This window comes from Dama dama, chromosome 22 (assembly GCF_033118175.1).
Source record: "Dama dama isolate Ldn47 chromosome 22, ASM3311817v1, whole genome shotgun sequence".
NCBI lineage: Eukaryota > Metazoa > Chordata > Mammalia > Artiodactyla > Cervidae > Dama > Dama dama.
The window spans coordinates 949,556-963,259 of record NC_083702.1 but is presented as its reverse complement, the minus strand read 5'-3'; the positions used below and the strand labels follow the sequence as shown (position 1 = coordinate 963,259).

Here is a 13,704-nt window from a genome sequence, read left to right as displayed (position 1 = left end):
TGGCCACATTAAAACCCAAATCAAAACCTGTGTGCAAGTTCTAATTACACTATCAAAATGATCTAAATAAAAGTAGGCCGTGCAAGGTCAAACAATGAAACTATGTCATGAACCGAGAATTACGATGAATCAGAACGCATGCACCTGAGATCCAATGGGATGAGAAAAATGAATGAATGAACAAGGTCCTAGACAGTCAATAAAATAAGAAAAAGATATGAAAGGTATAATGGTTGCAGGAAAAAGGAAAACTCACTAGTTGATATAATTCTGTATGTTAAAAATACAATTTTCAAATATGTTAATGAACTAATAGAAATGATAGCCAGATAGCTGGATTTTCAAAAAAATCCACTCACAAAAATCAATTTCTTCTTTGTCAACCAGCCACAATTTGTAGGAAAATATTTTTAAGTTTCATACTATTTAAAATAGAATACAAAATAAAATATATGTAAGTCTAAATCCAACACAAAAAAGTGCAATACCATGACAAAAAAAATTCTAAGAGCTTATTGAAAGGCATTAAAGGATTTATTTATGAATAGATATTCCACATTCATATAGATTCAAACACTCAATAATGTAAAGAAGTCAGTTCTCACCAAACTGATGGCTTTAATATCAATAAACATTTTAAAAATTTTAACTACAAAAATTATGTTGGTAGATCTTGACAACCTAATCCTGTAACTTGAATGGAAGTGTAGGGGGTCAAGAATAGCCCAGTCATTTTCAAGGAAGAAAAGCAAGGTTATAGGACTTGTCTGACCAGCATGAAGACATTCAACAAAGCTACAGTTATAAAGACCTTGTGGCATTAGCCCAGGGCAGACAAACAAAGCAGTGGAGCTGAACAAAAGTCCAGAAGAGCCTTCAGGTGAGCGGGGGAGGGGCTGCTGGACTCTCGTCTCCCACCACCTGCCAAGTCAGCTTCTGGAGCATTCAAGACTGGAATGTGCCACAACAGTGCTTCTAGAAGAGGAGGTCTTCACGGCCTCAGGGTTTGGAGACAAGTCGCAAAAATCACCAGCTGGAGGAAAAGCTTGACCAACTGGAGTTTCTTAAAAGTTAAGGTGACTTTTGCTTCCGTGGTGGCTCAGTGGTAAAGAAACAGGTTGCCAATACAGGAGATTCAGGTTTGATCCCTGAGTCGGGAAGATCCCCTGGAGGAGGAAATGGCTACCTACTGCAGTTTTCTTGCCTGGGAGAATTCCATGGACAGAGGAGCCTGGCAGACTACAGTCCACGGGGTCACAGAGAATTGGACACGACTGAGCAACTGAAGTACAACAACGCGGCTTTATATCCAAAGTTACCATCAAAGAGTGAAAAGGCAAGTCACGAAGTGGGAGACAGTGTTTGCCACACAAATGAACTGAAAGAGGAGGAGAATCCGAGAGTAGGTGGTTGTCACCCCTACACGTCAGCAAGGAAGATCTGCAATCCTAAAGACAAAGACCCGCTTTTCAGGAGAGGAGACCTAGATGGCCAGTGTGTGTCTGAAAATAAGCCATTTTATTAGTAAATAGGACAAAGCAAACGCACAGCATCACCTCCTCCAGAGGCAAACAAGCCCCCGTCAGCGCCAGGGACTGGCACCACAGGGGCCGCTCAGCACGACCGCGGTCAGCACGCATCCCTCCGGCCATGCTCACAGCGCCCGGTGTTCCCGCCCGCTAGGTTCACGTCCAGCATTTGAAGATGTAATCAAGGTAAAATGAGGTCACATCAGAGGAGGGCAGGACCCAATCCAACAACTGCTGTCCTTTTAACAGAGCGGGAACTCTGGACAGAGCGACACACAGGAAGAACATAGCGAGAAGCAGGGCAGAGACTGGCGCGATGTGTCCGTCAGCCAAGAACAGGGACTGCCAGTGGCCGCCAGAAGCCGGAAGAGGCAGGAGGCTCTGCAGGCTCTGAGAGCCCGGCCGTGCCAGCACCTTGGTTTTGGACTTCCGGCCTTCAGAAAAAATGTGGTTTGAGCCACAAGTTTGAGGGGCTTTGGTACAGCAGCTAATACTGCTTTTTAGGCTGAAGGCGTGTGTGTCTAGTCGGCACCAGGAAGATGCCTGGAGAAAGCACAGTGTGTCACAGAAAAAAACGTGGGAATTGCCCTCACGGAGAGGTGAGTGGCTAAGTGGCAGAGCTGATGGGCCTCGGTGCCAGACTGGACACGGGGTGAGGAGAGCGGGTGAAACTGGAGGTGGCCTGCGAGGGCCCTGCCAGCTCTGAAAGCACTGGCTCCTCGTGCCTGGAGCTGGCGATTCTAGGGGGCGATTCGCGCATGTACTGAACATCTGCGAGGTGTCCGGCACAGCCCAGGTGCGTGGGTGCAGCCAGAACGTGGCCCCTGAGAGCTTACCATCTGCATGGAGACAGAGACGGCCGAGAGGCTGCTAGTGCCGGGGAGAGAGAGACAGACACATTGAGAACCCAGCTGGGCGGCGGGGACACAGCAGCTGCAAGTGTCCTGGTGAGCCTGTGGTGGTGAGTGCACCTGGGACGCGGCAGGTGGGGCCGTGGCCCTGGCTGGAGGTACTCTCTCAGCCACATCTGGTGCCAGAACAACTGGAAATAGCACTGGGGTGCAGACACAGACAGGCCACCCCTGGAGACCAGGGGCTGCCCACACCTGTCTACCCGTGTGCAAAGCCCACCCCCAGGCCAGGCTCCTGGGCTACACACGGTCTGTTCCATCAGAAACTTCAGAAAACAGCACAGGGGCCTTGTGCCGGCCACCACCCACCCTCGGCACGCGGTGTTATTCAAATCTCCAACTCAGCCCCTCAATGGCACCACATCCCCCAGGGAGAGAGGCGAAGGCTGTCGCCCAGCGGGTCTTGTGCAGGGCACCTGGTGCTCAGGGGGCCCCGGAACCGCTGCAGCAGGACCCCCATTATCCCGACAACCTGACCAGGCCCAGGTGCTCCGAGCTCAGGCCAGTGCCCGGACCACAGGCCCTGCCCTGGAAGATACGGACCCCGGGCTCACATAGGCGCAAGCCCCGCACTGTTACCTGGTGGTCTGGGCGGCTGAAACGGAGCACCCTCTGCGGTCTTCACACTTGGAAGCATGGACGGCAGTGGGTGCACATGTAACGAGTTTGGATCTGAGTGTCTGTCGGACTCAGCCTTGGCGAGAGCGGGGCGGGGGGCCTTATTGTCTGGGTGCTGAGAGGTGCAGGAGGGGAGCTCGATCTTCCCGCCGGACTCCCTGTGGCCACTCTTGGCTTTAGCGCTGCTCTCCACCAGCCTGTGTAAGTGCACAGGCAAGGTGCAAGGAAGTACCTTTTGGTCTCTCAGTTTCAAGTCCTGGTGCAGAGCCATGAGTGGGGGTCCCTGGTCCAGGCCTAGCATGGCTGAGGGGCATCTCTGTTTCAGCGGATGGATGTCCGAGAGTGGAGGCACAGAGTCAAAGCTGGCGATCACTGGCATCTGCTTCCTGGCTTTCCTCATGCCCACACCTTCCACGAGCAAATCAGAGCCCTGGGACGTGGGCAGCTCCACTGCAGGCTGGGGACAGGGGGGCGAGGTCAGGGGGGCCGGCAGGCCCTTTCCTAGTCTTCGGTCAGGTCTGAGGCCTCAGGGAGAAGCCCCAGCCACGCTTCCCTAACTCTAACCCTAACCCTGGTTCCCCCCACCCCAGGGAGGCCAGGTCACAGGGTCTTGCTGCCCTGCCTGCAGAAGGGCTCCCCAGGGGAGCAGCCCCCTGGAAAGGATCTTCACCCCAGGAGGAGGGGGGGACACGGCAGGAGAGAAGAGGAATGGCCTAGAGGGGCCCCTGTCCTGCCTGGTACCACAGAGGTGGAGGTGGTTGGGGACGAGAGGTTGCAAGAACGGCAAAGGCCAGCTGGGCCACGTGAGACAACCCCCCCCCCCCAACCGGGGATGTGCGGAGAGACCATCACCAGGTGGCCGGTGGAAGAGAGACCCCCCCCCCCCCCACCTGTCTCCACAGCAGCTCGAAGTTGCCGATGTCGCAGTTCCGGTCGGCCTTGCGGTCCACCACCACCTTGATGGTGTCCTCCTGCACCTGCGCGCACAGCTGCGCCGTGACGGGCGTGGACGCGTGCATGGTGGGGCTGGAGTTGATCTCGATCAGCCAGGGCCTGAAGTCGCGCCCGAGGATGAAGTCGGCGCCGTAGAGCTCGAAGCTGTTCTTGCGTGGCTCCACGTGGTCCTGGGCCACCTTCATGGTGTTGGTGATGGCCCTCTTCATGGACGGGTAGATGAGGCTGCTCCACACGGCCCCGCGGCCCCTCTTCTGCAGGTACTCCTGGAACCGGGTGCTGGTCCACATGTTGTGACAGGGCAATAGGGGGCTGCGGTCCTTGTCGTTCTTCAGGTGCTTCTGGATGGAGTTGTTGCACAGGTGGATGGCGCTGCGGGGCAAGGCTGGCGTCAGGTGTCAGGCGCTCAGCCCCCTCTCCTTCCCGCGGGCCGAGACGCGGAGGCCCCGCCCAAGCCCCGATGCCCCGCCCCGACTCCGCCCGGTGCCCAGCCCCCGACCCCAGAGGCGTCTGCCAGAGGCCCCATACCAGACTCCGAGGCCCCGCCCCGGGCCCCACTCCGACTCCACCCGAGGCCCCGCCCCGGCCCCGCCCGAGACGCGGAGGCCCCGCCCAAGCCCCGATGCCCCGCCCCGACTCCGCCCGGTGCCCAGCCCCCGACCCCAGAGGCGTCTGCCAGAGGCCCCATACCAGACTCCGAGGCCCCGCCCCAGGCCCCACTCCGACTCCACCCGAGGCCCCGCCCCGGCCCCGCCCGAGACGCGGAGGCCCCAGCCCCCGGCTCCGCCAGAGGCCCCACCTGAGACGCCCTCCCCCCCAGCCCTTCCCACAGACCCTGCCCACGAGCGCAGGGCGGATACAGGTGGGTCCCTAAGGGGTCCCCTCTCCTCCTGTTCAACCTGGGGGCCCCGCTGGGGGAGGGGAGGTCTGCGTAGAAGCCAACCAGCCCCGGGCCACCAACGAGGGGCCTCCAGCAAGTCCCACCCTAGGAGCTATTTCCCCTCCTGCCGCTGGGGGACGGCTGGCGCCCCAGAGAGAGATTCACTAACCGAAAATTTCAGCTAATTCCTTTATACCCTGGCCTTGTTCTAAATAAGATTTAAGTTGAATAGCATCTATAGGAGATTGTAAAATACATGCGTCCTGTCAGTCATTTTCATTTGAGCATGTCCTTTGCCACTTGGTTCTGGTGGGGAGGCCCCGCCTGTGACCCATAAGGCAGATACAAGAAACAGGATGCGCCCCGGACCCTGAAGACACGCTGTGGGGGCGGACACAGTTCAAAACAATGTCAGGGGCTCTGTCAGCCTGGGTGAGGGTTTCGTTCACAGATGGAGAAACAGCTCAGAGAGGAGGAGGCCCGCTGGGCACACAGCCCACAGCTAGCAGGGCCTGGCAGGCTGGAAGGGGCCCTGTGGACCTCCCAATGCCCAGTCACCCAGAGTCCTCCGCCGGGTCCTCCGGGCCTGGTGGGCACTGTGCTCCTTGAGCTGCCGGCCGGGGCTTGTCCCAGCAGCCTGCCCCTGCCTGGTGATTCCAGGTGTGCTCACAGCTCCAGCCTGAGCGCAGAGAAGCCCCTCCTGCAAGGTCTCTGTTAAGCCACCTTCGGCCTTCGAGATTCCTGTGCATTCCCCCGTATCCCCCACCAAGACGCCTGTGCACCCCGGGCGCCCCGAGTGTGGCCCTCCATTCAGACAGTGAGGTGGCACCGCCGACCTGTCCAGGAGAATGGCATGTTCCCGAGACTTCACTGGCGGCCTCCGTCGTCCCCACCGCACACATAGCCTGCCCACTCTGAGGCCCTGGTGGGTGGCAGGTTCATCCACCAAGGGGCACCCATTTCTGGAGGTCTGAGCCCCTGCCTGGCGCCCCATCACCTCAACACACAGTGCCCCCTGTACCACCCTGGCCTCTCATGGGTCAGGTGCCCTCCGCCCTCTCATTCTGGCAGGCGTGGCTGGGGTCCTCCTCCAAGGACCCCTCAGGCCGCCCTCACGTTGCGTCCCACAAGCTGCCTCATCAGGGGCCACACCCCACCTCCCAGATGCTTTAGCAACTCCCCGACCTGCAGGACGCCCGACCCAGGGCTTTGGGGACTCACAAAGAGAAGGCCCTGCAGGGGCTACTGCAGAATTCGATGGGCTGGCCCCCAGGGGACTCCCAGAGGAGCCCTTCCTGTCCTTCCCGACATGCCAAGTGGGCTGAGAGCGCCGGCCGTGCAGAAAGCAGGGCTGCACCCCGAGCGCAGCCCACGTGGGTCAGCGGATGATCACGGTTGGCCCCTCCGCCTGCCCAGCCACCACAGAGGGCGGCTCCATGCCAGCCGGTGCCCCCGAGCACGTGGCAGACGGTGCTTTTGGGATTTCCTGGAGAACATACATGCCCCTTGGGGATGCAGGACCCTGGCCTTAATGGGCAGGGGGCCAGAGCCCGCCTCCTGCAGAGGGAGACTGCAGAACCTTCCTGGCCCGGTTAGGACCCAGCGCCCCACCGGACACGAGACCAGCCTGGCGCTCCATGCTGGTGGGAACCCGCCCTGAACAGTGCCAAGCTGACCCCACCGACCTGTCCAGTTTGTCCAGGGAGAAGCGCTGCGTTGAGAAGCGCAGATAGCTCTCCTTATAGAACCAGATGGTCAGCGGGTTCCAGTCGGTGACCAGGAACCACTGCCGGATGTCGAATTTGGTGTCATAGATGAGCAGCGGTGTCTCGATGTACTTCTGCACCACCCACTTGTTGTCCTTGGCGGGCGGCTGGCCTGCAGCCACCAGCTCCAGGATCTCCTCCACGTGGTTCATGCACACTATGTCTAAAAGAGGCCGCCACTCAGCCCGAGCCCCAGCGTGCTGCCCGAGGACCCCCAGGGGCATGGCACAGCGGCTCTGCCCTCACCGTCAAGGCTGCAGCCAGGGCAGCCCCCCTTGCTCACCCACCGCGAGGCCAGCCCAGGGCTTCAGAGAGGACGTGAGAATAGGGAGGGCAGGGGTGCGGACAGAGGCCCCGGGAGGAGGCGGCCAGTCGGCTGAGCACTGCACCGGGCCAGCGGAGGGGGCGGGCGGCCGGCGGCCTCAGGGGAATCAGCAGGCAGCGCCCGGCTGTTCCAGGGGCTCACACCCAGCGTGACCGCACAGACGGGGCGGCGGGGGAGGCCGGGCTTGGGGTCCCTGGGCTGCAGCGTTTAATGCCGCTGACAGGCCCCGAGCGCTCGCTGTCCTTGCTGGGACACCCCTGAAGCCTGAACTGCGTCACGAGGCAAAGGCCCCCCCACCATCCTCCCTGCCACCTGTGATGGACAAGCGTGAGAAGAGTCGACTGGTCTCGAGGACAGCTGCCGCGATGTGGGCAGTCTGGCTCTTGGGGTGGGTGGAGGACGCCACCTGCAAGGCTGGGGGCAGAGGACACGAGGGAGCTTCCCTCACAGAACGAGAGACCCGGCTCTTCTGTGACGGCAGGGTGAGACCTCCCCACCCTGCAAGCAGGGTCCAGCACGAAGCTGCAGGTCCTGGACATTGTCCTGGACCAAGAACAGAAGGGGCACCAGGGCAGGGGTCAGAGGTGGGGGTCAGGGGTGGGGTCAGGGTCAGGGGTCAGGGAGCGGGGGCATCAGGGCAGGGGCAAGGGTGGGGGCACCAGGATGGGGGCACCGGGGTGGGGGTCAGGGGCAGGGGTCAGGAGTGGGGTCGGGGTGGGCTCAGGGACAGGGGTCGGGGCTGGCGGTACTTGGGTGGGGCAGAGGATGTGGGGCCACCAGGATGGGGACACCAGGCTGGGAGATAGGGTGTGGGGCGCAGGGCTGTGGGGCAGGGGCATGGGGGGCACCAGGATAGGGGAAGGGGCTGGGGCACAGCCAGTGACCAGGCAGAACAGGGTGCATTCGGTTCTGACCAGCAGGCTTTGAGGAGTCTGTGGAGCAGCCCTGAGGGGGGCAGTGTGGGCAGCGCGAGGGAAGTCTAGGCTCAGGACAGAGCTGGGGGGGGGCCCTGCCACAGCCCCAAGGGTGCAGGCTGAGAGCAGGCGGAAGCCCAAGAAAGAGAAGGCTTCAGGATGGAAGATGTTCAGGACTGAACGCAGGAATGTCACAAACTATTAATAAAGATTTTTAAAAATCACATAAGAAGTAACCGCTTATGAATTTACAACAATGACAAAACTCAAATAACCCAAGGGGCAAATAGAATATGCAAACAAAAGGTAATATCTACTTAGATAAACATCAGGTAATGTCTTTTTTATAGGAGAAAGAGAACATCCCATAACATGAACAAGAGGATGCAGGTAAGGTTGTACTGTGAAGGCATTTCCAGAGCCTGAAAATTTCTAAGCTGTAAAAGGACATTTGGGAATAAATAAGCTCAGCATTTAAGTCAGCACCAAGGGGAATAATCCCTCACAGGAAGATAGAAAAAATGCAACTGAAAGATGGTTCTTTGGGAGCACTTGTAAGATTAGAAAATCACCTTCAAACTCTATTTTTAAACGAAGAACTCACAGTCTTTACCATTAGGGATAAAGAGGAGGACACGGGCATAGCTGTGACCCAGGAAGAAGTAAGCTGAAGCCGGGGGTCACCAGGGACAGGGCTCACGGGGGGAACAGGACAGGCACCTCCAGGGGTTTCACGACCACCCAAGGACCAGGCCCCACAGATGCTGGACACAGGGACCTCCCTCCAGTCTAGCAGCTGGCGAGCGAGCAAATACAAAACGGAACACAGGAGGCCTGTGTAACTGAGGAACAGAGATGGAACGTTCTAAGTAATCGTAATTACTTGGCAAAACAGAACAGAAGCTGTGATGAGCAGGGTCGTGGGACGCCTGCTCCCCAGGACCTACCTGTGAGTCCGGAGCCTCCAGGGAGCCCAGCACCCAGCCCCCGCCCCGGGTTGGCTGTCTGCGCAGGCACCTGGCTGAGACTCACCTCGGCCGCGGGACTTGGCCGCAGGCTTGATGATCCAGATGTTCCGAAACCCGTCAATCTCGGTCTGGGGGTTCACAGAGGTGATTTTGTTCAGCAGGGCCTGGCACTGTGAAAAGTGATTTCTGGAACTGGGGATGAAGGCCTCGCCACTACAAAGCAAGATCCAGAAGGCCCGTGAGGTCTTGAGGGCGGCCGCCCCGAGGAGAGGGTGGGGGCAGGCTTGGAACCTGCCCCTGCCCACCCGAGGGCCGCCTGGGAACGTGGCCTGCGGGCAGGTGGGGACCGCCTACTTGAGGATCGGACACCCCCGGGCGTTGTGCCTGGGCCCAGACAAGGTGCTGGGAGACAAAAGCCAGCGTCCCGGTGCTGGGGACCCCACATGGGGGTGGGCCTTGCAGTCCCGCACGGGGAAGCCGAGCTGCGGTGGCAGCGGCACCAGGGTCCAGCTTAGTGTCCCGTGGGCTTGACTGTCAATCAGACTGGCTCGTGGCCACGAGCTCACGGCAGCCATGGGGCTGGCTCGGGAAGACACCACAATTGGGGGATGAGGCCAGCGGACGGCACAGTGTCTGCGTGGAGTTAGCTCTTGCATCATGGAACTATGCTCCCCCGCTGGGCCGCAACACAGCCCCCTGTGAGGATGGACTGCAGCCAAGGGTGCTGGGCTCCCTGGCCTCCTGCCGCACCCACGTGACGGCCCTGGCGCGGGGAAGGGAATTTCTGGGACGTGGAGCTGTGTGCACAGTGTAGTACCCACCCGACGGGGGAGAGGAGGGCAACTGGGAGGGAGGAGCGATGCGGGGGTCCCCAGTAGTGCGGGAGAGGCCCCCACAGCGGGGAGCCAAGGTTGGGGATGAGGAAGCAGGAGCCTCGTTGGTGCGCGGGATGCGGGGGGCAGGTCGGACGGCGCCTCGCCTCCCCGGTTCTACAGGACACAGTGAAAGGGAGTCCCCCGAGCCCCCGGCCTGCCTTGGCAGTGCACACACTCCGCCTGACCTCAGGGTGAAGACCGGACCCGGTGGAAGCAGGCGTGAGTCCCATGTGGTCCTGAACCCTCCCGTCCGGCAGCAGAGGCCAGACCAGATGCTGGGTCAGACGAGGCAGGTCCCCCAGAGCCCACCCTGCTGGCCAGGGGCAGAGCCGCCCAGGAGACCGGCGGACGCTGGTGACACGTGCAAACTCGACGTGGGCTCAGAAGGAAGGCCGGGGCTGGTCACTCCTCGGGGAGGGCCCCCAGGGTCTCCCCACAGCACCCCAGGCCTCAGCCTCACGCCGTGGCCCCTGGCAGGAGGGAGTCTGTGCATCACAGTAGGAAGACTGTCACCTCCCCCGAGGGCAGAGTGCGAGGAAGGGGGCGTCCAGCCCAAGGCGGGAACCTGGCCAAGCTCCAGGCCCAGACACCCCATAGTCACCAGAGAACAAGCACCCTCCCCTCAGATGCAGATGATAAGAAAGGGCCCAGCACCTGCCCTTCTCGTCCTGATGACACACACATCATGTGGGTGGACCCCACGTGGGCGCCTCAACACGGAAGGAAAGGAGGCCTGAGCAGGCTGACCATCCCGGTTCCCTAACACGCTCCGCAGTCGCGCTCAGCAGTGGTGTGGGATCCACTCCTGCCACCTTCTGGCTACTCCCGGGACTGCGGGCCCAGGGCACAGCCCCGCAGGGGGAGCGGACCTTTCCCACACAGGTGCTCACGGAGGGGCAATGCAGGTCCAGATGCAATCACTTCCAGCCCCTCAAGAGGTTGCCCTGGAGACCACAGGTACTAGACCCCTCCACCTCCTCCCCGTGTGGACGCCTCCTAGCCTTGAACTTCATACCAGGGGCTGCCTTGCTCGATAGCATGATGTGTGAGCTACCTGTGGTATTGCAGGCATCAGCAGCAAGTTCCTTACACTGTTGGTTTCTAGACAGCGTATTAAAAAGGTCCGTCTAGTCAAGGCTACAGTTTTTCCAGTAATCATGTATGGACGTGAGAATTGGACTATAACGAAAGCTGAGTGCCAAAGAATTGATGCTTTTGAACTGTGGTGTTGGAGAAGGCTCTTGAGAGTCCCTTGGACTGCAAGGAGATCCAATCAGTCCATCCTAAAGGAGATCAGTCCTGGGTGTTCATTGGAAGGACTGATGCTGAAGCTGAAACTTCAGTACTTTGGCCACCTGATGGAAAGAGTCGACTCACTGGAAAAGACCCTGATGCTGGGAAAGATTGAAGGCAGGTGGAGAAGGGGAGGACAGAGAATGAGACGGTTGGATGGCATCTCCAACTTGATGGACGTGAGTTTGAGCAGCTTTGGGAATTGATGGTGGACAGGGAAGCCTGGCGTGCTGAGGTCCATGGGGTCGCAGAGAGTTGGACACGACTGAGCGACTGAACTAAACTGAACTGGTGGTTTCTAGATTATGAATGAAGTCTCTCCAAAGATGTGTTTTCATTTCCCTTTAGACAAACTCCCAAGCACAGCAGAGCAGTGTCACAGGGCATGTAGGTGCCTAAGTGGATAAGAAACGCCCAAGGCTTTTCTAGACAGGCTACACTGGTTTCTACTCCCCACTCCCCATCCCACAGTGGATTAAGGCTCTAGGCACTGGTGCATCTTGGCTGAACTGTCAGCCATTCTGGCTGGTGTATAGCGGCATCTCCTGACCATGAATTCAGCGATGCTGTCTCCTCGTGTGCTGGTTGACCATTTGGTTTCTTTTTCTGTGACATGTCCAGAGAGACTGTTTTTTTATTGATTTACGGGTATTCTTTGCTGTTGTTATTCAGTCACTCAGTCGTGTCCAACTGTTTGTGACCCCATGGACTGCAGCACGCCAGGCTTCCCTGTCCTTTACTATCTGCTCAAACTCATGTCCACTGAATCAGTGATGTCATCCAACCATCTCATCCTCTGTCACCCCTTCCCCACCTGCCTTCAATCTTTCCCAGCATCAGGGGTTTTTCCAGTGAATCAACTTTTTCCATCAGGTGGCCAAAGTATTGAAGCTTCAGCTTCAGCATCAGTCCTTCCAATGAACACCCAGGACTGATCTCCTTTAGGATGGACTGGTTTGATCTCCTTGCTGTCCAAGGGACTCTCAAGAGTCTTCCCCAGCACCACAATTTGAAAGCATCACTTCTTCGGGGCTCAAGCTTCTTGATGGTCCAACTCTCACATCCATACATGACTATTTTGGAAAAACCATAGCCTTGACTAGATGGACCTTTGTCGGCAAAGTGATGTCTCTGCACAAGCATTCCTTCCATATCCTAGATCTGAGACCTCTGTTGGACACATGTGTTGTAAGTATGTTCCTCAAGTTTATGGCTTATCTTTTCATTCTCTTTGTGTTGGTGTTTTTTGATAAACAGAGTTCTTAATGTCAATAAAGTACAATTTATCAATTTTTAAATTATGGTTAGTGCTTTTAGTGAACCACTTGAGAAATCTTTGCCTTCTTTATAATCATGAAGATATACTCCAATGTTTCGTTAATTTTTTAAACTTTTACATGCCACATCTCACATTAATTGTGTATATTTTGAGGCAGAATTCAAGGCACTCTATCTTTTCATAAGATGTTAATTGCTCAGACACCATTTAAAGGAGAGACTGACCCTTGCTCACTAAACTCCAGCGGCACCTGGAACATAAGTGCTCAGACGTGTGAGCGGCTGTCGGGACTAACCGGTTACATCGGCCTATTCACCTACCTCATCCCAGCACCACACTGTCTTACTTGTTGTAGATTTACAGCTGGTCTTCACATATGGGACATAAGTCCTCTAAATTTGTTTTTCTTGATCAAAATAGTTTTGTTTTTTTGTGAATCGTTTACTGCTGTGGCTGTTCAGTGGCTCAGTCGTGTCTGGCTCTCTGTGACCCCATGGACTGTAGCCCACCAGGCTTCTCTGTCCATGGGATTTTCCAGGCAAGAACACTGGACTGCGTTGCCACTTCTTACTCCATGGGGATCTTCCCGACCCAGGGATCGAACCTGCGTCTCCTGCATTGGCAGGGAGACCCTTTACCGCTGAGCCACCAGGGTATTTCCAAATAAATTTCAGATTCAGTTGTCAGCTCCTCCTATCCTTTCCCCCTGGGGCAGGGGAAGCCCTGCATGGATTTTGACTGGGGTTACAACGAGTCTGTAGATTAGTTTTGGGCTTCCCTGGTGCCCAAAACTTATGGGGTGCAGCAAAAACAGAACCAACGGGAAAATATATAGCTATAAGGCTTACATTAAAACAGAGAAGGGAATGGCAACCCACTCCAGTATTCTTGCCTGGAGAAGTCTATGGAGAGAGGAGCCTGGCGGGCTACAGTCCATGGGGTCACAAAGAGTCGGACACAACTGAGCAACTAACACTTACATTAAAAAATGAGAAAAATCTCAAATCAGTAAATCTAATTTTACAATTTAAGAAACTAGAAAGAAAAAAAAAAACTAAATGCAAAGCTAGCAGAAGGAAAAAAATAATAAAGACTAGAGCAGAATTAACCAAAATAGAAAAACAATAGAGAAAATGAATAAAACCTAAAGTTGGCTAGATCAACAAAGTAGATGAACTTTTAGTTAGTTGGACTAAGAGAAAAACAGAGAAAACTCAAATTACTAAAGTCAAAAACTATACTGGGGACATGACTACTGATTTTACAAAAGTAAAAAAGATTATGAGAGTATTATGGACAGTTGCACATGAACAAACTGGATAACCTAGATGAATTACCCAAGTTTTGAGAAACACCGAACCTGCCAAAACTAAATCATGTGGACACAGAAAA

At 56.5% G+C, this 13,704-nt stretch overlaps 1 protein-coding gene across 1 annotated transcript in view; it reads right to left on the bottom strand.

Moving 5' to 3' along the window:
- Nucleotides 1–2,136: 2,136 nt before the first annotated feature.
- TTLL8 (tubulin tyrosine ligase like 8) overlaps nt 2,137–13,704 on the bottom strand; it is a 31,184-nt gene continuing 19,616 nt past the window's right edge. The window contains exons 10-14 of the mRNA XM_061125626.1: nt 8,930–9,078; nt 6,578–6,821; nt 3,949–4,384; nt 3,020–3,515; nt 2,137–2,300 (exon numbers count right to left, since the gene is read on the bottom strand). Coding sequence (XP_060981609.1) covers nt 2,137–2,300; nt 3,020–3,515; nt 3,949–4,384; nt 6,578–6,821; nt 8,930–9,078 — 1,489 coding nt within the window. The remainder of the gene's footprint in view (nt 2,301–3,019; nt 3,516–3,948; nt 4,385–6,577; nt 6,822–8,929; nt 9,079–13,704) is intronic.